At 38.4% G+C, this 26,298-nt stretch overlaps 1 protein-coding gene across 1 annotated transcript in view; it reads right to left on the bottom strand.

The window, feature by feature from the left end:
* Positions 1 to 258: 258 nt before the first annotated feature.
* The window catches only part of LOC145720152 (uncharacterized), a 42,979-nt gene continuing 16,939 nt past the window's right edge, over positions 259 to 26,298 (bottom strand). The window contains exons 3-4 of the mRNA XM_081812086.1: positions 11,490 to 11,551; positions 259 to 3,402 (exon numbers count right to left, since the gene is read on the bottom strand). Coding sequence (XP_081668212.1) covers positions 3,340 to 3,402; positions 11,490 to 11,551 — 125 coding nt within the window. The 3' untranslated portion in view covers positions 259 to 3,339. The remainder of the gene's footprint in view (positions 3,403 to 11,489; positions 11,552 to 26,298) is intronic.

Below are 26,298 nucleotides of genomic sequence, written 5' to 3'. Positions count from 1 at the left end.
ATCACCACTGTTTAATTCCAGAAGAGTACCACCCTCACCAAAATACTATATCCATTAGCAATCACTCCCCATTCTTCTCTAGCAAACATTAACCTACTTTCTGTCTCTGTGGATTTGCTTAATCTGGATATTTCATATAAAAGGAATCAAAATATGGTCTTTTATATCTGGTTTCTTTTGCTTAGCATGTTTTTAAAGTTCATCCATGCTGTAACATATCCCAGATTTTTTTTTTTAAGATTTTATTTATTTATTTGAGAGAGAGAGAGCACAAAAGCGGGGAGGGCCAGAGGGAGAAGGAGACTCTCCACTATGCAGGGAGCCTGACTTGGGGCTTGATCCCAGGACCCTGTGATCATGATCTGAGCCTAAGGCAGATGCATAACTGACTGACTGACCCAGGTGCCCCTTTTTGTCATTTTTATGGCTGAATAATATTCTGTTGCATGGATATACCACTTTTTTTAATTCATTCATCAATTGATGGATATTTGGTTTATACTTTTTGGCTATTATGAATATTGCTGCTATGAATATCATGTATAAGTTTTTGTATAGGTAGATGCTCAATTGTCTTGGGTATATACCTAGGAATGAAATTTCTGGGTCATATAGAAACTCTACGTTTAACTTTCTGAGGAACTGCCAAACTGTTTTTCCAAAGTGGCTATATCATTTTACAATCCCATCAGTAATGTGTGAGAGGGTCCCTATTTCTCTACATTCTTCCCAGTGCTTGCTATTATTAGGCTTTTTAGTTCTAGCCATTGTTATAGGTATGAAATAGTATCTCACTGTGATTTTGATTTGTAGTCTTTAATAACTAATGATGTTGATCATCCTTTCATGTGCTTGTTGCCCATTTGTATATCTTCTTTGGAAAATGTCTATTCAAATCCTTTGCCCATTTTTAAAAATTAGGTGATTTGTATTTTAGTCACTGAGATGAATCATTATACATTTTGGATACTAGTCCCTTATAGATATATATGTTTGCAAATATTTTTTCCCATTCTGTGGGTTGTCTTCCACTTTTTTTATAGAGTCCTTTGAACAGAAGTTTTAAAGTTTGATGAAGTCCAATTTATCTATTTTTATTTTGGTTGCTTGTGCTTTTTGTGTCAAATCTAAGAAATCATTGCGCAAGTCAGAGTCACAAAGATTTACAGTTACGTTTTATTCTAAGAGCTTTATAGTTTTAGCTCTTACACTTAGGTCTTTGATCCTTTTTCAGTTAATTTTTGAATATGTTGTGAAGTAGGAGTCCAACTGCATTCTTTTGCATGTGGATACCCAGTTGTCCACATTTATTGAAAAGACTATTCTTTCTCCCATTGAATTGTCTTGGTACTTATTAACTATATTACACTGCTGTGTTGGACCTCATCAACATCACATACTGCTAAAGCAGTTCCCTCTTCTGTGTCAGTGATTCCCTTTCTTCTCTGGCCTCAGCATTTGGGTTCAACCGCAGATAGAAGTCATTCCGACAATTGTTAAGGATGTTTTAAAAACCACTTTAAAGAATTCCATTGTTCTTTCACTCATTGTTCTATTGCTCCACCCTACTCAGTATTTGTTCATCAAAAGAAGTTGTCAGAAGACTTGAACAAAGAAACTACAAACTGCCTGAACTGAGATGTGGTCCCCTTCCTTCAAGTCTTATTTGCCTCTAATCCAACCCAGAAATCTGGATTTCCAAACACCACTCTTTGAAAGTGAGATTGCAGCAGCGTCTCTGGCCTGGTCAGCCCCTACTCTGACACCCAGAACAAAGGTAAGCTGGAAAAGGATCAAAAAAAGGCCCAATGGAGACAAAAGAACAGCCTTTTCCCAAAAACAATTAATAGAGAAAAACACCTCATCGTTTGACTTTCCCATTATGGCACAAAGACAAATTTTCTTTTTTTTTTTTTTAAGATTTTATATATTTATTTGACAGAGAGAAATATAGGGAGAGATGGAACACAAGCAGGGGGAGTGGGAGAGGGAGAAGCAGGCTTCCCGTGGAGCAGGGAGCCCAATGCGGGGCTCGATCCCAGAACCCTGGGATCATGACTTGAGCCGAAGGCAGACGCTTAACGACTGAGCCACCCACGCGCCCTATGACAAATTTTCGAAATTATTTGAAAAAAGTTAATGACCCAGGAGTATAAGATCACCAAAAAGTGTACAAAAATGTTGATAGCAGCTTCTCAGAAAAAAAATTATCTTGTTTAGTTTGTGGGTTCTGTTCTTAGAGTAAATGCTTGGGGCTCTAAAGACTGTGGAGTTCATTAAAGAACTGTACTTAGATCGAGTGAGGACATCTGGATTACATTAGGGTCTGAAAGCAGCACAAACTGTGGAGTGTTTAGAAACAATGTTAGTGCTGTATCACAGTCACAACAATAAATACTTTAGCAAATTAATTGTTACCTAGCATGCATTTAATAATAATAATTTCTTGTGTGAATCTCAGCTCACCATTTGTCACTGAACCTGACTAGTTAATAACTGTGTAGATGTCTCTCATGGCTTTAAAATATTGACAGCTGATTAAGCTGACATTTTCTAAGCAACCTTAAGAATTCTTTTTCATTTAATCTAGAAGTTTCATTAATTGATTAAAAAAAAAAAACTAGGTTGGCAATGAGATACTAATGCATGCCCACAAGAATAGCTAACATTTTGAAGACTTATAATACCAAACACGGATGAGAATGTGGAACAACTGGAACTCTGAAACATTGCTGGAGGAAGTATAAATTAATAAAATAATTTGGAATATGGCCATTACAAATTAGAGCTAATCATATGCTGATTCCATGATTCAAGAATAATTATTTCATGTGACCACCAAAACACACGTATAAAAATATTGATGGCAGCTTTCGTCATAACAGCCCAAACTGGAAACAACCCATATCCAATAATAAGAAAATGAGGAAATGAATTGTATGTCCTCATAAAACAGAATATTACACAGAAATAAAAAATAGATTACAACCACAGACATGCAACCACATACTTTCCCAGACATTATAGTGATCAGAAGAAACCAGACACAAAAAGTACACTATATGGTGCTATTTATATTAAGTTCAAAAGCATGCAAATCTAATTCAAGATGTTAGAACATAGAAATCAGAGTAGTGATTACTTTTGGGGGAGGTATTGACTGAAAAATGAGGAAAATTCTTTGGTATGAGAATAGTCTGTCTTGAGCCAGGTATTATATAGGTGTAGACAGGAAAAATAGATCAATCCATGCATTTTTAATTAATGCACTTTATGTACTTCATTCACATATAATAAACTTCAGTAAAAAAAAAATTTAAACAAGGTGGGAGAAGTGGCTCAGGAAAATAGAGAAAATATCCAACCTTTTTTAACATGAAACAAAACGTTACTCTCATCCACCTGTAACAGAAAAACAGAATGAAGAATTTAAAGCTAAGAAGCTAGAGCACAGTTGGTCTGAAAAATGGTGTGATGAAGACATCAGACATCATTCCCACTCCCCTACTGCCAATTTGAGTCCATGCATCCTACTATTTCAACTCCAAGAAATAGAAGGATAAGCACAAATTATCTGCTGCAGACGCAACCCAGTTCTTACTTCAAATCATGGGATGTGACAGAAAACTAGATCCTAAAATTTCTAGAGTTCATTTCTTTTACTTTCCCACAAACTCACTTCTCATCCAAAGAATCAATCAATATTCAAGTTCAGCCACACTAAACTAAGTCATATGTTAATTCAATTCTACTTGAATGGCTTTTACATAATCCCTAGGCAGGGACCTTTTCAAAATCTTTGCTCAGTACATTTCCTGGGACACTGCTGACATTCAGTTGAGTGTAGTATAATTAATATCATAATAACAATAACACACAAGGAAAATGCACACCTCCTGCAGTTTGCAGAAATACCGGGCTGTAGCTAACACAGAATTTTAATTCAGAAGCAACAAAGAGAGATCGGAAGGCAGCAAGAGCAATTGGATTCAATAAATTCACAGACTCAGCCTAAACTGCAGGAAAAACCATACTTATTAGGCAAGCTATCCTATAGGAGACAACTAAATTAAGCAAGATAATTTCGTGTTCCTAATGCATTTACTTGGCTACAATGAAGGTTGATGTCTTAGTAGCTACATGAAGTCAAACCTCCGTCTACAGGTAGAAGGGACTGGAAGTGTGTGTGTGTATGTGTATGTGTGTCTGTCTGTGTGTTTACATCTACGTATGTATGTCTGTGCATATTAGGAAATGTTCAACAGTACTGATGGGTAGGGTGAGAAAGGAAGAAAGAGTAATAAAACACTTCTGTGACTGAAAAAGATTGTCTAATTAATGAAATGAGTTACACCTTTAGCTCCTTATTCCCACTACAAGAAGAACTGCTGGTATAATGAGGATTAATAAACATTCCTTCAAAGTGCAAAGTTGTTGTTTTTTCCTCTGGAGAGCAGCCAACATCTCTTCTCCAACCCTCAGGTCAGGAGCACACGTCTGACTTTGCCAGCAAAAAGAAAACTACTCTGGCCTGCATTTCACATGAACACCTGTCAAAAAGCCCCAGGGCAAGGAGGATTTTCCCCAAATCCAGGCTTCATCTGAAAGGCTCCTTTTACAATCCTTAATGGGTGAGGCTCCCTGAACAGCAACAGCAACATTACCAGAGAACTTAGAAAATGCAAAATCCCCTACTCTCCCCCTGACTTACTGAATCAGAAACTTCAGGGCTGGGGCCAGGGAATCTGTATTTCAAGAAGGCCTCTCCACGAGTTGACACATGCTCATCTTTAACTTGTTTTCCTCAGTTCCACATCCTCTTCTACCCCCTCCAAAAGATAGATAGATAGATAGATAGATAGATAGATAGATAAATAAATAAATAAATAAATAAATAAATAAATAAATAACTGGCCTGGTCTCTCCTTCAGCAGCTGCAAATCTCTCTACTTGCCCCGTTACTTTCTTTAAATCATTCTTCGTGGTGAAGTCATCGTTCCCATTTGTCACTTCACACAACATTATTCAAACAAGATATACTCTCCCACTGGTGATCATCAGTATGCAAAAGAAGTTTTTTTCCGTCCCCAAATCTTGCCAGTATCTATTGAATTGTATTAGGGCCACCACATAGCACACAGATGTTCTGGAACCCAGCTCTCAGTATCATGTTTCAGAGCATCCCACCACAGCCATACCTCAGCCCCCAAAGCACAGTTCTCCTACATCCTATATGAGTTTGCATTTAAGACTCTGTAGAAGAGATCCTGTGGCTGTATCATTATTTTATTTCTAGACGATAAAATGTGGAGGAAGTAACTCATGTGTGACATTTTTGGGTCAAGATTTTTATGAAGCAGGTGTTCCTTTTACCCCACCACCTACTAGATGCACAGAGTGTGGGGCTCCACACCGGGGGCAGTGGTTCTCAAATTTTACCATGGATCAGAATCATCCAGAAGGCTTTTAAAAATGTTAATCACCAGACCTCAGTTTGTATTCAGTAGGACTAGGGTGGGGTCTGAGAATTTGTATTTCTAATAAGGTCCTAGATGAGGCCAGTCCCCCTCGTCTCGGGATCACACTTGGAGAACCACATGGGTCTGAACTATTGTTCTAAAGAATGGTAGAGCCAAAAGAAGGAAGCTGCTTCCCTGGGGGACCTTGGAGAGGAGAAATGTTAGCTGATCAAGAACATCAACCTCATTCCATCTTTGAGCAAGACATAAACTTCTCTTGGTTTGGAGCCAATGTGCCCCTACCCTCTATTTTTAACCATCATTTGTTCTACTCTTAAATAATAATATTGCCTAGGAAAGTAAATTTTGACATCTTTGAGATCTTATGCAAAAATATATTTATAATATCCATTAATATAAAACAACAGACACTAAACAAACAAAACACAAAACACAGACAAAAATGAAATGGTATGCATCTTAAATTAGAAATAAGTGATTTCTAGTTTTTCTTTTTTGTCATAGGTTTTTTTTTTTTTCAGTATGTATCTCCCCCAGGGTTTCAACAAGATTCTTATGGACTACTTTTCCTTAGTGCAATATAACATCTTTTTCTGTCTAGTTTTATGTCGATCAATGTCTTTTTGTGAGGCCACCAGGACAAAGCTGTGTCTAATTTATCTTTACTTTCCTGGTGCTTAACACAGTGCCTGGCACGTGGTTGAGATTCAAAGAATACATTGGTGAGATGAACAAATAATAATAATAATAAAGCATGGCAAATGGACAAATGAATATTTCTAAAACTTGGTTTTGTTAACCGTCAGATCCTAGGTTCCATTTAATTCCACAGATGCATTCAACAGGTACTGTTGAGATGCTAGGTAAAAAACAGGAGACAAAGTCCCCGCTCTCAGAGTTTATCTCTATGAAAAGAGACATAAAAAAGGAACTGTTTTTAAAAATGCAATACAACCAAATAGAAACAAAACTAAAGTGAGACAAATAACAGTGAGGGTAGATTCATTAGGAAAATTAAAATAGGCTGCTGCTCTCTGAGATGCTTGACATAGACAAAAGTACTTGGCAAATTTCATTTGCATAAAAAAGGGGAAATCTCCATGGTACCAGTAACACTTATTAATAGGTTCCTGTATTAGGGTCTAATACATCACCCACGGTTAGTCTGACAAAGCACATGGCATGCAGCAGACACAGTGACGTGACTTTGTCGGCCTTCCGTACAAGCGCTCACCTCCCTGAACTCCCAGAGATGGAGTAAGAGGGTTATAAGTCCAGTTAACATTGTCAGAGCTTTTGTTAAATCTCGGAAGGCTAGGGGTGCCTGGGTGGCTCAGTTGGTGAAGCAGCCAGCTCCTGATTTTGGGGTCCTAGGATCAAGCCCTGTGTCAGGGCTCCACACTCAATAGGGAGTCTGCTTGAGCTTCTCTCTCCTTCTCCCTCTGCCCCTCCCCCAAAATAAATAAATCTTTAAAAAATCTTTAAAAAAATTATCAAATCTTAGAAGGCTACACTGTGACTATATTGCCCCTACTTTGCAATCTATATTTCCCTTTTCATCTTCATCCGTTTATTTTATAAATACCCAAACTGAAATGATAATTGATTTAGAATGTCATATGAGCTACAAGCCCCAGATCTGGGGTCAAATAGACCTATTTCAAGTCACTCAATGACCTAGAAGGCCTTGGGTAAGTCTAAACTTCTAACGTTTCTATACTCATTGAATGAGATCACAATAGTGACTCTTTCATGCGATTTGGGGGAGGGATTACATGAGACAATTGCATGTAAAACACTTGCATTGTAAATAGTCATTCAAGTTGTGCAATTCTAAGGAGGATAAGAGTATGTTCAGTAGGGGTGAGAAAATAAGGCAGTCATAGTGAAAGAGTATCAGAATTTGAAAATATAGTGGTAAAACCATTCCGGATTTTGGAATTTTACAATGAGGCTATTGTGATGAGTTGCTGAAAATAAGTTTGATGGAATAGAGGAGGGTAGAAGAAACTGTGAGTCAGGGTGTTAGGCGTTGAACACAAGGATAATGATAGAGGGTAGGAGTCAAGTGCTAAAGTTATTAAAAACATGGAAAAGGGAAGTCAGTAGATGACTGTCAAAGAAGTGTTCTTCAGTTGATTCCTCTATTACATACCACCTAGTACTTTTCCTTTGTGTCACTCATCTAAGGTACAATTAATTCATTTATTTATTAATATCCATCTGTAGGATAATAAGCTTCTTGAAGGTTAAGAGCAAGTATATCTTGTTCCCAAGCAATTCCATTTACTTGTAAAATACAGAGCCAAACAAAAAGCATAATCAGTGTTGGATGGGTGGATGGATGGATGGATGGATGGATGGATGGACTGAAGGACTACTTGGCAGATAAACAAATAAGAGATACTACTAAAAATAAATGGCATCAAGATAAAAAGAAGAGAGCTTCCAGAGTAAGGTCTACAGGATGATTATCTTTAAAGCAAAATTATACCTAAGAATCCAGGATGTCTTAGTGAGGGGTTACTTATTTCCCACCTCCCTATTTAACTCCTCCTCTTTCCCAGATTAATAAACCATATCTTTAGAAACTTATTTGATAATTAATAATTAAAATAAGTGTCCCGAATGCTCCATCAAGCATATTACTAGAATCTCTCAGCATTGTTTATCACCTTGGCAATACACATAACAGTTTAAAATGTGCATGACTTTGAGCCAACAATTCCATTTCTAGAAATTTATCCTACAGATACACTCATTCAAGTATGTGTACTATGCATACAAAAATTTTCTTTGCAACATTATTTAAGATACTAAAAAAAAAAAGACACTAAATATTCCAAAATAGATTTGTTAAATAAATAAGTGATAATATTCATACAGTTGAATTTTATACACCATCAAAAATATCCTGACCTTTAAATATTCTCCATGATATACTGTTAAATAAAAAATATATATAAAACATGGAATAATCTATATAGGATGATTTCATTTTTAAAATATATAAATGTGTAGCGGGGGGCAGGGGGCAAATATTTCTAGATAGCACTCAGGGGCCTCCTCTTTCCTTTCTTTTCCTCTCCTGTCTCTCCCTGCTCTTGTCATGTCTTATTAAGGGTGAGTGGTCCTTGGTGAGACATAATAAAAAGATTTTTGAGCATAACACACAAACATTTGCCAGGAGAAACTGTCACTATTAGCCAGAAAAGTACTGGTTTGGCTTGTAGATATTTTACTCTGAAGACTGGAAGGTGCTCCAGCTTTCTTTGGCTCCGTAGAGCTCAGGAGAGAAGGGGTGGACCCTGTCTTCTGTCTCTAGGTGACATCCAGGCACTTGAGCATCAAAGTTTTCAATGAAAGTCATAGGTAAGACCAGGAGCTTGTGGAGGAGGAGAAGGAGTAAACCAGAGTGAGAGGGATGAGATCTCTGTGATTATGTCTCAACTGGGATCTGTCTGAACTGACAGGTGGCATGAATTAAAGGAAATGCTTTGCTCCACCCTCGGGACTCCAGAGATAAGTGTGTCAATACTGTCCACACTTCCAGGTCCTCCTGGTATAATGAGGTGGCAAAATATGTATGTTTACATATATAATTGCATATGCAAAAAAACAATCTTAAGATACAAACCAAGGTGTTAACAGTGATTGTTCTCATGGAGTAGATGGTTGCATTTTGGTGGGAGAGAGGTACTAGTGAGATAAAGATCAGAAGGGAATGGAGATACAAAGGGAGGGAACGGTTTATGGCAATTATGTCCCATAATTTAAAAATGAAGAGGAATTTTTAAAAAGAGCTCAACCAAACCATAGCTAGCTCATACATTAATTAGGCCTGAGCAGGAGAAAGTCAGTTTGACTTTCCTAAGGATGGTGCATCTGTCATTAGAGTTGACCCCAAATTTGGAATAAAATGGTTCTGAAATCTTACTTCCTAGAAAAGCAATTGTTCCACCTTCTTGGAAATGACTATTTAGCTGTGCAAACAAATGAAATAGGCATATCATAAATTTTCACGATCGCTTACACAAAGAGAAAAAAGAAATCTCACACAGCACACCTCCCACATTCAACACTCTATAGATTAGCTCTATTCATCCACACAGCACAAGAATTCATACTATTACCATCTAATTTAAATAATTTGAGTTCTTTCGGAATATATTCTGTGATTATCTGTGGTATTCAAAGACTCTCAGCTTATAGTCTTATAGCACATATTACTCCTTTTACATAAGTGGACTCCCAAGGCTGTAGACATTAAAGTCGCAAAGATTACCACTTAATAACTAGCTACAAAACTCTATATTCCTATTTCCACACTAGATTGCAAGGACTCAGAAGGCCAGATGGAGTCTTTTTTTTTTCAATCTAATTTCCTATAGCACTAACCAAGAACAGACACTTACTTCAGTCAATGAAAACTAAATCTATCGCACATAAGCGACAGGTAACTGTTCTTCCTTGGGCTTTCTGGCCATAATTTTTTTCACTTCTTCACTGATAAAGTGTAATATTTCAATTCTTCTGTTCCTCTAGCTTTTTTGGAAGCTTAATTTATCAGGACACCTATTACAATGTGGAAAAGGGAGAAGAGGTAAAAATTCAACTAATAGATTTGGTTCTTCTAAATAACTCTGTCAGAAGGTTGGCTGGAGATCATGTGTTTAATTCCTGGCCCAGGTGATTCTTTCCTCCAGACCATGGGGCCAAGACTTGGTTAACCAAGGGTTGGCTCTTGTCAGGGACTCACTAAGCTTCTTAAGTTACTTTCATAGTTTCACTTGGAATTGCCCCTGCCATTGATCCGACAAAACAGCAAGTGCTTAACTACGAAATCACGAAAAATGGGTATAATTTGCTCTTATAAATATTGAAAGAGCTCTTATCAAACATTAAGTTTTTAGAACATAATTTCTAAAGGATTGGAATTTATATATTCTTGTTTATTTCAACATGTACTGGTGTTCCATTTTTTTCTATAAAACAGCTTCCTCATACTTCAGCCAGAGAGCATGACTCTAAAATGAAGAACTCGTGACTGGGCATGGGAGGGAAAAGACTAAAATTAGAGAGACCAACAGGCTCTAATATTAGGGATTTATTTTGAAAATGCCACCTCCAATGAGAACTAACAAATAAATGCTCTAAAAATGAATTGACTTGTTTAGCAGGTTGGAGTTCTGTCCTGTAGTAACAGGAGAAACAGTCAGCCTTTCTGGATTCTTTTTGAAGTTGTACAGTCAAAAGAAAAAAAGAAGTATTCACCCATAATCATGTAGAGAAGAAAACTGAATATTTGGTCTGAAGACAGAAGAGGTTGACCAGGACAGAGACAGGGCAAAAATAAAGAAACCGGAGAGGTACTCTTGATCGGTCTGTCGGGCTTCTAAGATGTTCCCCGGTTTTCAGCTAAATAGTTAACACACAAACAGAATTAGAAGTCACACACTGCACTTAGATGGGGTACTGTGTCACCATGGTAACTGGTTTTGCTTAAACATAGCTCTGCATGTACGCAGTCCCAATTAGAAGAGACACACACACACAGAGTATTCCTGGAGCTTATGTAACATCCGCCTATCTGTTATATTTTTCTGAAATGGGGTATTTGAGTTCATGTTTGTAAATGCTCTTTCTTTAAAACTTTCCTTTCTAGATAGTGTGTCTCTGATCCCTCAGCTGTTATGATCCTGGAAGCAATATTACAGATACAATTTCAGGTGATAATCAACATGTGAAAAGAATAATTTGCACCAGCTCTTGTCAGGAAGTTCTGGGTGCTTGGAATATGGATTGTAAAACCTACCACTGGAGCTTCTAACCTGTCAAATGCTATTTTATTTGGCTCATCCTTGTGGAGTATTTTGGATCATTTTTCTTGAAAGATGATCCCCAAATAGCATTCCCACCCCCATCGACTCCTCCTTATGATAAAATAGCTAAGAAAACAACCTAAAGCAAATTGAAAGAAGTTTTAAAAAGAAAGGAAGTTGCCACAACCTGGTATCCAAACCAAGAAATATCCTCAGCATTCTTCTCATGATTTTTCCTTGAAGATTTATCTAAAAGAAAGGAAAAAGAATTTATTGGTTGAACTCCATTACATGGCACTGTTAAAAGCATGTGATTCTTTTTACTTGTCAAGTCTCTATTTCTGTTTTGTTTTGTTTTTTTCCTCCTCTCTCTTATTTTCTGAGACGAGAACTAAATATGATACACTTTAGGGGAAATTACATCATTGGCTGTTTTACCATTTTCAAGACCACTCTGATTTTGTACTAAAATGGCATAATGTCTGCAGTGTTCACAAATATTTGTCTAAGAAGAGGGAAAATTAATCATATTTCCCCTACTGAACACCAGTGAAATGATCTTTCTGCTTTCGGCCACAGGATGTATTCACAGTTTGTCCAATGTCCCTTTCATTTAAAGGAAAATAGCTACCGTTTAACTGAACCCCAAGTATGTACCAGGCACTTGGTGGGAAATCTAGCACGCCACGTCATTTAATTCTCACAAAACCTTGCAAGGTGGGTGTCATTATCTCTACTGAAGAAAAGGAAATTAATGCTCAGAGGGGGTTCGTTTTTTACCCTATTTTACACAGCTTATAATTTGGCAAAGCTGATATACAAATGCAGATTCCCGAACACATTTGCTCAAAAGATACTCAGCCCATTTCTAACGGTGCTACTACTAAAAAACAGCAGATAAGGGCTCTTCTGCATTGGATTATGTTGGATCTGTTGTGATTTTTCATTAGAACTCTCTTCCCTCTGTTGGAGCATCATTACTGCGATCCCCCGAAGGACCACTGGGAGGCAGTAGTAGTCCGAACCCCGCATCCTACCTTCAAGTCCTCACCATTGGCTTGCTTCCTCTACAAAGGGTCTCTAGCTCTACAAGGAAGTGAATATGTAACACTTTTCTTCCTCCCCGAGACATCCAGAGTCGAATGTGCTGAAATATTTCTTGAAAACCGTTTAAGAACGTGGAATGTCCTGACCTTTGCATGCAATGAGAAGCAAGATAACTGTTTCGCGGAAGTTTCTGAGAGCGAGTCGGGAATAGCAGTGCCTGGGGAAATCGAGGCAATGGGACGGGCTCCTGCCCTGAACTCACAAGGTCCAGAGGCGTGGGAGTAGGGGAGAAGCTAACATCAACCCTCCAGAATCGTAGGAGCGTTGCCAGCGTGGGCTGAGAGGGATCAATGGCTACAGGAGGGGACAACGCCTTTCCGTGCCCCTGATGTGACAGACGCGTGGAGGAAGGGAATCCACAGATCCTTGAATGCCAGAGCTGGAGACGAGCCTCAAGAAAATCTCATCCAGTTGTTGTCACGCTGTGTCTTGGAGAGCTTCTTAGGCAAGTGCCCCAAAGGCAACTCAGGGGGAGGAATAGGGAAGACTCCAGGTGAGGCTCCTGGTGGTGCTTTCCAACCCTGTGTTTCAGCCACAGTGTTTCCCGTTCTATCAGTTTCGGGGTTTCTGCATAGGATTTTCTTTCATAAAAGAAACCTGTAGTTTTGAAAATTTTGCCAACTGCTTTCTAAATGAGGAAACGGAGACCAAGAGTTGGTCTCTCATATGATATTTCTTTCTGCAGCAATGAGCAGACTGTTTGGAGCATATTCCTTTCAGTAGTGCAGACTGTTACGTCCATGATATTCTGCAATATCCCAGCCCCGCTCTGGAAGCCTGCGAAGAGGTGTGGACATCAGAAGAAATAACAATCAATGCAGTGGCCCGAGGGCTAAGCCTCAGCTCTACCAAGATGTCTTGCTGTTACATGCCTTGAGACAAATCAGTGACAGACAACCTTCCTCTATCTTCCTCTTTAAAATAAAAGGTGCAGAATCAGCCTCCTTTATTAGAAACAGATTCAAAGGCCCACTTGGCTGGGTGCTCTATCAAGAAAGGGGCACGGGCTAAGGGCTAAAGGAAACAAAATTATATGTTTAGGAGTGTGATTTTTATACTATTAACTCAAAGCAGGAAGCTTTAATTCAGCTAGGGGATTGAAAAGATACTTGACTGAGGCATGAACCAAACTCACAGTTTTTTATATAGGCAGGAATTACAACCAGAATAACCTCTCTTTGGCAAACTAATGTGCAAAGTTTTTCCTAAGAACAGTTTCCATAATTGGGGGCAACAGAATATTTTAGAAGAAAAAGCATCAGCTTTAGACACAGACATTCCCGAATATGAATCTAGCACTGCCAGTTCTGATTGTGTATGCCCTTGACCAAGTTGTTCAGTCTTTGTGGGCCTCATGTTCCTGTTTGGAAATGCTTGCGGGACTATTTCAAGCGTTAGAGATAATACGTGGCACGCATCTGGCACGTGTCTGACATTATTATTATTGTGTTTTCTTGTTGTTTTCATTGTTCTTGGACCTGAAAATCAGGATTCAGAGTTAGAGGGAAGTGACTTGAATGATCTTCCCACAGTATAGAATCTTCTGGTTCTGTAGCCAGTTTCATCTAGCGGGGAAATTCTGTTAGGTGGTGGATGTTTTGACTACTATGAGGAGAAAATTTCGGAAGCTTCTCAGCAGGAAAAAAGTATCATGAGTGTAGGAGCGGAGATGTGGTTAGAGTGGGGGCACAAATGTCAGGTATACACTGTCTCTGCTCTGAGCTGTTAAGAGAAGCCATGTACTGAGCTCCAATTTTGTGCCTGATGTTTGAGCCATCATGGGTCATCTTTTTTCACTGCAGGGTTTACTTGGTACAGAACTGACTGTTCGTAGAGCCCCAACAGCTACTACAACAGGTTGGGGAAAGTGTCAATTTAGAAGAAGAAAAAGCAGGAGAGAAAGTTCACAGAGAAGTTGGGGAGGGAACAATATAGGTTGACGGTGTTGGGCAGGTGTCACCTGCTATCCCTAGCACTCATTCAACCATGCAGCTTTCATGCAGCAGGCTGGAGTCTTCCTAGGGCCATTGTAAACTCCTGGAATAACCTTAGTGTTGGACAAAGTTCATTTGAAATTAAGCTATCCAGGAAAATGTGATCTGAGCCAATTTTGTCAAGAAACTCCAGAGGCCTAGAGTTAGTGAATTCAGAGTAGCCAAGAGCCGAGCTGACCGACACTAAGCTTTAGATGCTCCAGAATTATTTCTGGGTCAAGGAAGCCAATTATAAGATGGGTTCTTACAGAAAAAAAAAAATGAGAAAGAGATAAGACTTGGCAAACCTTCCTAAGGTGACTGTGGTCTAAGAGCATGGAATTGGAGATTTTGTGCACTTTGAGATTTTTCTAGAGTGACACGAAGATAATGCAGAAAAATAATACCTCCTGTGGATGTAACTTTTTCTTTAGAGATTGTTGGAGGACAGTTCCTTCGCTCCCTGTGTTAGAAGTCTATCAGGCTGGTCATCCATCTGCCATGAGCAGAAATTACAGTTTTGAAAATCTAAGCCATGTGGGTCTCACGGTGTGGGCTGGCAGTGTGGGCCATATAGATTGAGGGCTACAGCTGGTCACTTTGCTCAAAACGTGTCAGCCGGGCCCTTGGGTTCTCCCAGGACCAGCTGCTAATGGCATCTTCAGTGTTTCTTTTATAAGGCCTTGCTTCCTAGTTATGGTCTTTTGGGCTATAATTACTTGCTAAAGATGACATTTTTCTTTTGCAAGTAAGAGGCCTAAGATGAGTATGTGAAACCACCCTATTTGAATAAGTGCATCAATTTAGCATCGTGAAGTAAACAAGGTTAATGAATTGGTGCATTCCGTGTAGTCCCTGAACGTAATTAAATTCAAACTTTACCCAGGAGGGAGTTGTGTTGCTGACCGCCTTCCACAAGGACAGCACCAGGGAAAATAGCAGCCTACAGACTAATTATTAAATCTTACCTCTTCATCAGGGAGAAACAATGGGTTAACCATTTTAAATCACATTGGAACTCAGGGTTGCTATGCATTTCTGTTATAAATATTTACCCAACACTCGGGTTTCACCATGCTCTTTACAGAGTTAGAGTTTGTCCTGGATCCTACATTCCTATGTTTCTTCAGGCTACATCATTGCCTAGGGATTTTTTTTTTTTTTAATTTGTAAGTGGTATGTTCTCTTATCTTGGGTTCCTGAGTTGATTATGGAATCTCCATTCCTTTTCCAGTCTCTCAATCTTGGGAGCCCCCAGGAAGTATCTCATCAATAGCATGTTGAGCTATCAGTCAGATGCCACCAACTTTCGCCTCTTTTGCTCTACTTTGAGATCCCTATCTACATATCTGCTGCCTCAGCCATTAAAATCTTAAAGGCCCCATAAAGACAACTCACCATTGCTCCTACAGGCTTGGGCATTGTCTATTAAGAGTTGTCCACCAAAGTCAGGCTGTACCACCCCATCAAGAGTGAAAGCTCCATGTCCACTCATCCTCTAAGACTAGGGCTGTCAGACTTAACAAATAAAAATACTGAGAAGCTGGGGCGCCTGGGTGGCTCAGTTGGTTAAGCGACTGCCTTCGGCTCAGGTCATGATCCTGGAGTCCCAGGATCGAGTTCCTCATCAGGCTCCCTGCTCAGCAGGGAGTCTGCTTCTCCCTCGACCCTCCCCCCTCATGTGCTCTCTCTCTCTCTCTCTCATTCTTTCTCTCTCAAATAAATAAATAAAATCTTTAAAAAAAAAACAGAGAAGCAACCAATAAATGTTTCTTGGAAATATGTCCTAAATACTGCATACAATATACTTAAAAAATTTTGTTTATCTGAAATTCAAATTTAATTCAGTGTTGTGTATTTTCCCTGGCCACCCTATCTAAGACATATAGAAAATGCCTGGTTCGTTCACACTACAGTATCATAATGGAGTTTTTATTATTTTTATTAACCCCACTTTACTGAAGAGGACACTGAGGTTTCCAGTGTCAATGCACGAGTTGTACTTGGATGTCTGATTTCAGTCCTGGGCTCCTAAATCCTCCTTATGCTGCTGAGTCTCTCTTTTATACTGCTGCATATATCATACCTCTGCTAAATAGAGATCATCCACACTGTCAAATGGGGGATATTAAAATTACAGCACATAGATGAGCGGAATTTTGAGTTAAGAGTGACAAGACCTTGGTACAGTCCAAGAGTAGCCTACCTTTACTATAGATTGAGCACCTAAATGAGGTGGGCTCTAGTTGCCAAGGAAACCAGCTGACCTGAGTATCAAAAATGTGATAAGGCCTTCATATTTTTTAAAAATATGCATCCATTTTGGAACCATTCCTTTCTTACCCTTTTGATCTATGTGCCACTCATCCTAAAGCCCAAATCCCATGCCCATCCTACATTGTCTCACCTGGCTGGGAAATTGCTTAATCAATAAAGCACTTCACCTGCTATTTCCACCTACTTCCTGGCTGCCTGCTCTCTTTGTTCACTTGTAATGCTATCCAAACAGAATTTTCTACCCTGTCTTTTTCAATAACTAATAGACAAGTGCAGTATCTGTCCTGACCAGCCATTGGTTGTGGTCTCTTTGAAAGAACCAATAGAACCCATGCTCCACACTAAAGAGATTATTAAAATAACCTCACTACTTTAAAGTCATTTACCTGGAAAAAGAAGTTTATATGCCCCTCAATGAACAGGGACCTACTTCCTTTTATCTGGTTGTATTCTGAGACACACACACATGTAGGTTGGATCCAGGAATGGAGCCTTCTTCTAAGAAGAATCAAAGAAGGCAAGAGCAGAAAAGTCCTGTATTTATATCTTTACCATATTTGACATATTTTATTATACTGAATCTCTTTTATTCGGTATGTTCTTGAAAACCAAAGGTGAGCTGACATACCCACTGGGCAACCACAGGCTAAAAGAAGCTTTCAGCATTTCAAGTGTTCAAAATACAATCTGAACACTCAGGCTAGGACCTCTCCATTTTCTTGGATGGGAACTTTGGGCTCAGGAAAGACACTTCCTCTTGCAAGGATTCCCCTTTAGACAATAGCAACTACCTTAAACATGTCATTTGCATGAATAGAGCATGCTCTGGGACTTTCCTTCCCAATAAAACTTACGATCCCAGGAGCTTACCATATTTTTGTTCCAAAACATGTTAGGACAGGGGTTGCAAATTAGTTTCTAGTCACTTCCTGGAGTACTGTGTTAAGGATACTACTCAGGCCACGTTTGGGCTCTAGAAAACAGTTTTATGGATGATCAGCCATGTTTCCCATGGTTACATGCTTGGAGAAAATGCAAGTACACATGCCTTGCATTTAGTATGCCTGTATTAGAAGCATAAACTGATTACATGAGACTGGAAATCAACTACAGATTCCTGGGATGAGACAGCAGAATTTGTAACTAACAAAGGCAGCTTCATCTCTTCCTCAAACTAACTGACCAGGACACCTGCCAAGCAGAGAAGCACTGATGCCTTTCTCTAATACCTTACCATCTTCATCTAAAAGGACTTGTTAAGCCTTTAATTGTGCATCTGGGTGCTTATGGTTCTGAAAAGAAGCACAACCTCATCTTCAAGCTGCATCTTTGCCTAGAAAAACATTATGATCGGGTATTAAAGCATGGAGGGACTCAATGTCTTTTCCCCTCCATATCATATTTTATCAAAAGAACCCCCTCTTTAGGTTGCTTGAACCAATATTCCCAGTGTATAGAATTCTTAATAGAATACTCTCTTAATTTTACTTGTCATTCCATTTCTGCCTAGGAATCAGACACTTTTTCAGAAGCTAGCCCGAGATTGACTCAACTGACAGCCAGCAAATCAAACTCAGATCACCACCACCATTCAGGTGACAAGTTCTTTCTTGCTAAAAAAGGACCCAAGCTCCTGCTTGGGTCTTTTTTCCCTTGAGATGACTTTTCCTGAGAGGTTCCTTTGTCCTCATGCAGACAAGCTTCTCATAGCTGTTCAGAGAAACCCAGACAGTTGTTAATTCCATATAGATCCATACTGGGATTCTGGGCAGAATTTCCATAATCAATTGGGTGAGGCTCATTTGAGGTAATCAGTTAGTTATCTATGACTCCCTTAGGCATTCAGAAAACAGCAATATGATTATAATAGCCAGATAACGTCCAAGCCATTTCTTTAACATCCATGAAGATTCCTAAAAATGGCCCTGGGTAGATTCCAGTTCACATGACTCCATGGATAGGACAGCTCCAGCACTTCAGCAATGGTGTGTATGATGAAAATATTAAGTCTCCTCCTGAGTGACCCTCTGGGATATAATAGCACTAAGTTCTCAGGGAGCAACCTAGCCTGATAAGGGCATCTTTCCCCCCTTTGAAGTTGCCTAAAGGTAGACCCAGTATTTCTGAGTTGAATCGGAGCAAGCCTGTACAATGGCATTGAGAGAGAGGGTGGGTTGGGGCTGATCACATCCCAGACCTTACTCACCAAGCCATGTTCAACCCAACTCTTTATTGGTCCAGAAGAAGAAGAAAGGTGCCAGATGGGCTAGAGGTAGCTCAAGTTAATCATTAGTTCTGTGAATCCTCTGGGTAGATAAGGATCTTTTGAGTAGACCCACGCCAGATTAAAAAATAAATAAATAAATAAACCTAGCTTTTGTCTGAACAGCTTCACCAAGTTAGAAACCAAAGGGAAATGAGATGGAAAATTAGATCCACATATTTGAAAATCCCTGTATTTCTACATTTTTATTCTCCGTGTGCTTATACCAGAGATCTTCAAAATGACAAAAGGACTCAGAACTAAAAGAACTATTTGCAGGATTATACTTTGTGGAGAACTGTTGTGGTACAGTGTAAAAATAATCAGGACAGAGGACCTGGCCCACCTACAACCTCTCTGAGCTTCAGGGCCTTTACTTATAAAATAAGAAAATAGAGGCTGTATGGGCACTTTAAGAGATATCCAAAAATAACTTCTGCATGTCAGTGTTTTGTACATTGTAAAGCTTTATAAAAACATGAAGGAGTATGACGATCACACTAAATATATATGGTGGGTTAACATTTTTCAATAATGTTTATTTTATTTCAAATAAGAAATGTGACAACTTTTAAATAGGACAAACTGTTTCCAAATTTTTAATCATCAGGTGACACCAGGGACACCATTGTCTCACTCTGACCCCATCAGCAAACGAAACAGCTTGTTTCCTGTTTCTTAGGATGATCCAATTATCAAAATATGTGCAGGATATCAGGTCATATCAAGTGAGATTCATTAGGTTTAAAACCTAGAAGCAAAAAATAAACCATAAAACAAAGGACAATATGTTTAATTCATAGAATAAGAAAAGAATTTTCTCCTCAATCATGGGCCATAATGAAAGTGAACCCCGAAGTAAGAGAAAAGCTCTCAAAAAAAAAAAAGTCACAGTACAACAAAGCAAGGTACAGTACAACAAAACAAACTAATAGTCTCTCTCTGCAATGTACACTATTAATGCTGTAGATCTTGTTAGTGATATGTTTTAAGAAATGACACAATACAATTATAAACCTGAGTGTCTTTCTCAAGATTATATAAACCATATCATACCCCCAGCCTCATTTTTATTTCTTTTAATTAGATGTTAGTCACCAGTGTAATGAGACAAATTCTTTATTAATAACATTCACACTTATATTATCCATGCAGAGAAGGTAAGACTAAAAATGAAGGGAGGGAGGGGCTTGAAGTTGGGAGACTTTCATTTTCTTTTCAAAGGAATGGAAGGCCACTGATGAGATGTGACTTGAGATATGTTTTAATAACATTAATTTGGAAATAGTATAAGGGAGGCTGAAGGAAGAGAAATCGGAGATAGTTAATTATAACAAAGTAGCTTATTGGTGTGATGGCAAGCCAATAAACAAAAAAGAGAGACTACTACAATCCTCCAGGGGCTCAGTTATTTATTTGTCAAATATTTTGGGTTCTTGAATGTGCTGGTTATGAGCTAAACACAGATGACAATATAATGTTGACCAAAAAAACTAGTGAGGGTGGTGGTAAAATAATCATATATACAATTAAGTGTATGGTAACAGACATAAATGAGTTCTATAAATGAAAAGGAAAATAGTTTTATAAATCATAAATAAAGGCAACTGACAAGAGTTATGAATCAGGCAAGGCATCCCTGATGAAGTGACATCCAAGGTAAAATAAAAATAGTTGAAGAAATTAACTAGGTAAAATGGCAGGGGAAGATGTTGAAAAACATGTTTCAAGTAGCACGAGAATCATGTGCAAATGCCCTGTGGCAAGAGCAAGTGATTGAATAATAAAGTATGGCTGAGTTTAGAGTACAAGAGAGAAAAAAGGAGACAAATAGAAATGAAATACATCAGATAGTGGTTAGGTATTTAGAAGAAAAATAAAGAATAAGAGGAACAGAGGGAGATCAGGGAATAGAGTAACACTTGAGCAGAAACTAATGGATGGAAGCATGTGGGTAGCTGTGGACAGAGCTTTCCAAGTAGTGAATCAGCTGGTTACCTGAAGTGAGAGTCTTCTTGCTGTATGTGAGGAGAGGAAAGATTCCATTTTAGCTTCTGTGGAATGACCAAGGGGGAGAAGATTGAAATGAAACCAGAGAAATAGTAGGGACCAGAGACCACTACGCGGTGTGACACTGAAAGGTACTGGAAAATTTTGGAGAAGAATTTCATAATCTGGCTTATATAAGTCATTCTGGCCACTGTGTGAGGAACACACTGTGGGGGCAGGAGCAGATGCTGTCATGCCGTGGATAGAGGAGAGACCAAGGATGACTCCTCAGCACCTGACCCCCACACCTAGGGAGGAGTGGTACCATTTGTGTAGATCAGCAATACTGGGAGAGGAATGAGCTTTCTGGCCAGATAGCAGAGGAATCACTGATGTGGAGGAGAGCATGAAACACATCTTGGGCATTTGAGTTTCAGGTGCTTTGTGACATCCAAGTAGAGACGTATGGGTGAGAGTCATCAGTGAACAGAGGATAACTAAAATTTTGTGTATAGAATAGATTGCCTGAGAAGAGAGAATATACTGACAAGACAGAGGGGTCTAAGACTCAGTCTTGAACAATATCAATATTCAGCAGTGAAATAGTCAAGAATTAATAATCATACTAACAACAATAATAATTCATGAATGTAGGACAAGAAAGAGGAAAACTAGAGCTGCAGCTGCATTTATTGAGTACTTAATATGTTCCAGCAGCAATTCTTCATGCGTCACACAATTTATCTTCACAACAACCCTATCTGGGTTCTTTCACTCTCCTTGTATCAATAATTTCCATTATTTGACAAGGATATAAATTTTTGTCATCAGCTCTGTATCAATTTTCTGCAGTCATCTGCAGATTCAAGTTGGACTTTATTTCAGGAAATTGTTTATTATTCATATTTTTAGATATTTTTGTTGTTAGTCCCTATGTGCTGAGCTCTTTTGCTCTCTGTACGTTCTGTCCCTCTATGTCATCCACATCTATTTCTCTTTCTGAAATTATGCTATATTTTTGGGACTTTTCTTTTTCCTTATGTGTGATTTCGTTAAGCCTACCCACAGATTCTCCCATTCACAGTTGCTTTTATTCTAATTGTTTAAGTATGGCTTTCAACTCTATATTTTTCCTTTTCCATTTCCTTCTTGAAATTTTTTCTCCTTTAAGCATTCTCTTCTCTTGGTTTTCATGCTGCATCTCACAGCTGTTTATGTTTTCTTCCTGCATCATTGTTCCTTCTCACTGTTCTTTTCTTTTTAAAAAGATTTATTTATTTATTTTAGAGAGAGAGAAATAGAGCATAGGTAGGGAGGAGCAGAGAGAGAGAGGGAAAGAGAATGAGAATCTCAAGCAGACTCCCCAATGAGTATGGAGCCTGATGCGGGGCTTGATCTCACAACCCTGAGGTCATGACCTGAGCTGAAACCAAGAGTTGGACACTTAACCAACTGAGTTACCCGCACTCCCCCTCACTGTTCTTTTCTAGTGCTTTCCCTTTTCCCTGAACTCTAAACCTTCACCCATTGGTGCTCAGTCTTCTGTCTTCTTGTTTTCTCCCCCCAGCATTCTTTCCTTCAGTTCCATAGACTTAAAGAATATCTACTCCTGTGGTTTTCAAACCTAAATTTCCAACCCAGCCTTCTCTCCAGAAACTTCTAGTCAGCCTTCTAACAAATCCATTTCAATGTCCACTGGCCACCCATACTTAGGAAATTGAAAACACAGCTTTACATTTTCCCCCCAAAGTGTGCTTTTCTTCCATCTTTCTTAGTTTTGAAATGGTACCACTATCTGCCCAACTGCTCACACCAAAAACTTCATATTTATTATTGCTACCCTTTCCCAAATCTCATCTACCATTTGGAGGGCTTAGACCTGTCTCTCATGATCATGAGAAAAATTTCCTAACGTCAGGGGCTGCAGATCTCATTTCCTACCCAAATCCTTCACTCCTTGAAAAGGTAACACCAATTTGCTTGGGATGAAAAACAATTTGCTTGGAGATGGAAAAATTATTTAATTAGAGGGTAAAAATGTCTAACACCAGGAAGATTGAGGATTAAGGTTAGAAATAATGAAGTAAATTAAATGCGTAATATTAGTACTTTTGCATTAAACTAAGAAATAACCTTTGTATATTATTTATTTGATATACTTGCAATGTTTAAGAGAACTTGGTATATTAGAATTGCGACTATAATTTAAAATGTCTAATTACTAATCTGCACTTGTGATTTTAAAACCAAAAGTATAAAAATATTTTATCACAAACTTATGATAAACTATTAGTCAAGTAACATTAGTCAAGTTGCAGTAAAGAACTTCCTCGGTCCTTTGTAAGTTTCATTTGGTCATATTATTGAAATAGTTAAAAGAGTTAAGTATCTTCAAAGTATAAAGGATAAAAATACTAAAGTTCCTTAAAAGTGGTTGCTTCAATTTATCAGACTTTGAATAGAAAAATGAGATTTTAATGAAATAAATTAATATTTTCAGTCCTGTTAATTTGAAGGGGGGAAAAGCACACACACACACAAACCCTTAGGAAATACTGATATGTCCCTGCAATAAAGTAATTTTTCAACAAGTATGTATTGAATGAAAGAATGAGACCAAATCTATCTTAAAATTTAATCCACTGGAGATCTAGGTGCACAATGTGACCATTTATTTAATGAGGAAGGGACCAAAGCTTTTGGGGAGGAATCATAAAGGATTTGATATATTCTATTAGCCTTATCAGCAACCATATACCTAATAACTTCCTGATATTGCTAGAGCCAAAACATCCACCAGTCCCTGTCCACATTCCCATGTGTTTGCTGGACTTCCCTCTTCTCAGAGGGCAAATAGATAAGAACCTTATTTAAAGCAATTAAATACTGCTAGTAGAGCTAGTAAATACTGCTAGTCATATGCCTGCTCTAGGAAAGAAACTCGTTCACCTAGATACCTCAGTCCACGGGCCAACACTGAGACCTCATTTCAGTAACTGTACCATAGAGAGAGTCTGTGGCTTGCATAATAAATTCTGGACTCCAGAAACCATTTTTAAAAGTCTCATTTTCATTTTAGCAGCCAATTCAGATTACCATATTGTTGATTTGATCAACTGCCATAAAAATTCAACTTTTAAGCTTGGTGTAATTTCAGACTAGACCATGCTACCACTATTTAGAAGATCTTGCAGAAACAACCTTTGAGTTCTCTCCAGGTCAATTTAAAAATAAACGTAATTATGCTTAAGATGGTAGACCTAAAGCTGAAATGTTCTGTAGTCAGATGCTCATCTTGTGCCATTTTCCAAAAATCTTCCCAGAACCCAGCCATTGGAACCAAGTTCCTAGTACCAATTTTATACATTGGAAGCGTTTGTAGGGTAAAAATACCAAAATCTTCTCCTAGTCAGACCTGACTCTTTTTCTTCAGTAATCTCTGCTTCTATGTGTAAACTTTGTAGATGCATCTGTTTTGAGTTACATAAATACACCAAAAACGTATTTTATACCAGGAAAATTTATGCATTCCATATTCTCACAGTTTGAAAATGGCCAAATTTATTCTCTTGAATAAATGTTCTGGGGATAAAATCAAAAGAACAACTCAAAAGCAATATTTTGAGGGTTTTTGCCAGAATCAGAGAAAAAGAAGGTACATAAAAATAGACACATGTTTATAATACATATATCCAAATATCTATTTATCCTGAGAAAGGGGATATACTGCAAATAATTCAAAGTGATTTGGCATTCAAAATTTCTTTATTTTTTGCTTGAAATATGTTTCCATGCAAATATTTCTATTTGCATTGTGTTTAATATTCTTGTATTTAGTTCAAAGCAAATAAATGAGTTAAGAGGGTACTAGTTGGGACCATATAGAAGAAAGGATTTTATGCAGCACTTCTATGACTACTAGTAGGTTTTCACCACCAAGATAGTATCAACATTGAGACTGCCCCCTCCCAGAGCTGCTGGCAGGCAAAGAGAAATGGATCTCTATACCCTTCCTTACCTCCTTCTGTGGGGAAATGTGTGTCTGGGGTGCAATCTCATGCTCTATTTCTCTACCCTACTCCCGATAACTGCAGTAAAAAAAGAATTCTAATCAAGGTTCAAGAACAGGAACAAGCAAGTAGTGGATGTGGAAGATGGGATTCTTGGAAGGGGTAGCAAAAATGGTTAGACAAGTACTTCATTTAGAGCTACTGTGTCCTCTTCAGGGACAAGAAATCCCTGACAATTTCCCAACCCAAGCCCATAATCCTAACATTAACTAGTTTCCACTCATGCTTCATAATGCTTGGTGCTCTTTCTTAGCTCTGGCCCCATGACAATATATACTATCATCTGCAGCATAGGGTCAACTCTGCCCACTCCTTCCCTTCGTCTCTATGGATATGCCCACCCAGGATCAATTATTATTACAAGGAGAACATCAGCTAAAGAAGTTGGAAAGCTGTTCAATTTCCCGATTTTGTCTTTTTAGATGGTAACCTAATTCAAGCTAATAATTTACTTACTTAGAGCTATTACGGATTTAATAGCTTAAAAAAAAAAACAAAATTTGAATGTTAAAAAAAAAAAGTCCTAAGAAAGGGAAGTGTTTCAAAGATTTTCTCTGCATAACACATTAAAAAAACCTTAAAATGTCAATTAAGGGGGAAAAATTACAGGCAAGGTCAGTAGGGACATTTATCATCAAGCAGCTGGGCAGAGAAGGTAAGGGTAATACATTTAAAATCAAGATTTGCCAGGAGTTCATCACAACTGAGATATTCTTTTTGAGAATAACAAAGAGAAGATTCTATAGATGGCCATTTACTTTCTGGATTAGAAGCATGAAATGTTAGGGCACCTGGGTGGCTCAGTCATTGAGTGCCTGCCTTCGGCTCAGGTCATGATCCCAGGGTCCTGGGATCAAGCCCCGCATCAGGCCCCCTGCTCCGTGGGAAGCCTGCTTCTCCCTCTCCCACTCCCCCTGCTTGTGTTCCCTGTCTCGCTGTGTCTGTCTCTGTCAAATAAATAAAATCTTTAAAAAAAAAAAAGAAGTATGAAATGTTCATGGAAACAGCTCCTTCTTTCTGTCTCCATTTCTGGTAAGATTTTGCACATTCCAGGCTCCTGGTCCTATGTGTACATCCTGTCTTTGACTAATTCTTCACTAATCTCTTTCTGAAACGTTTTGTCATTTTCTATGCTACTTTTGAAAATTTTACTTTACTTATTTCTTTTTTTTTATTTATTCTTATGTTAATCCCCATACATTACATCATTAGTCTTAGATGTAGTGTTCCATGATTCATTGTTTGTGCATAACACCCAGTGCTCCATGCAGAACGTGCCCTCCTCAATATCCATCACCAGGCTAACCCATCCTCCCA

Source organism: Leptonychotes weddellii, chromosome 2 (assembly GCF_054177405.1).
Source record: "Leptonychotes weddellii isolate Sample4059 chromosome 2, ASM5417740v2, whole genome shotgun sequence".
NCBI lineage: Eukaryota > Metazoa > Chordata > Mammalia > Carnivora > Phocidae > Leptonychotes > Leptonychotes weddellii.
This window is presented reverse-complemented; position numbering and strand designations above follow the sequence as displayed.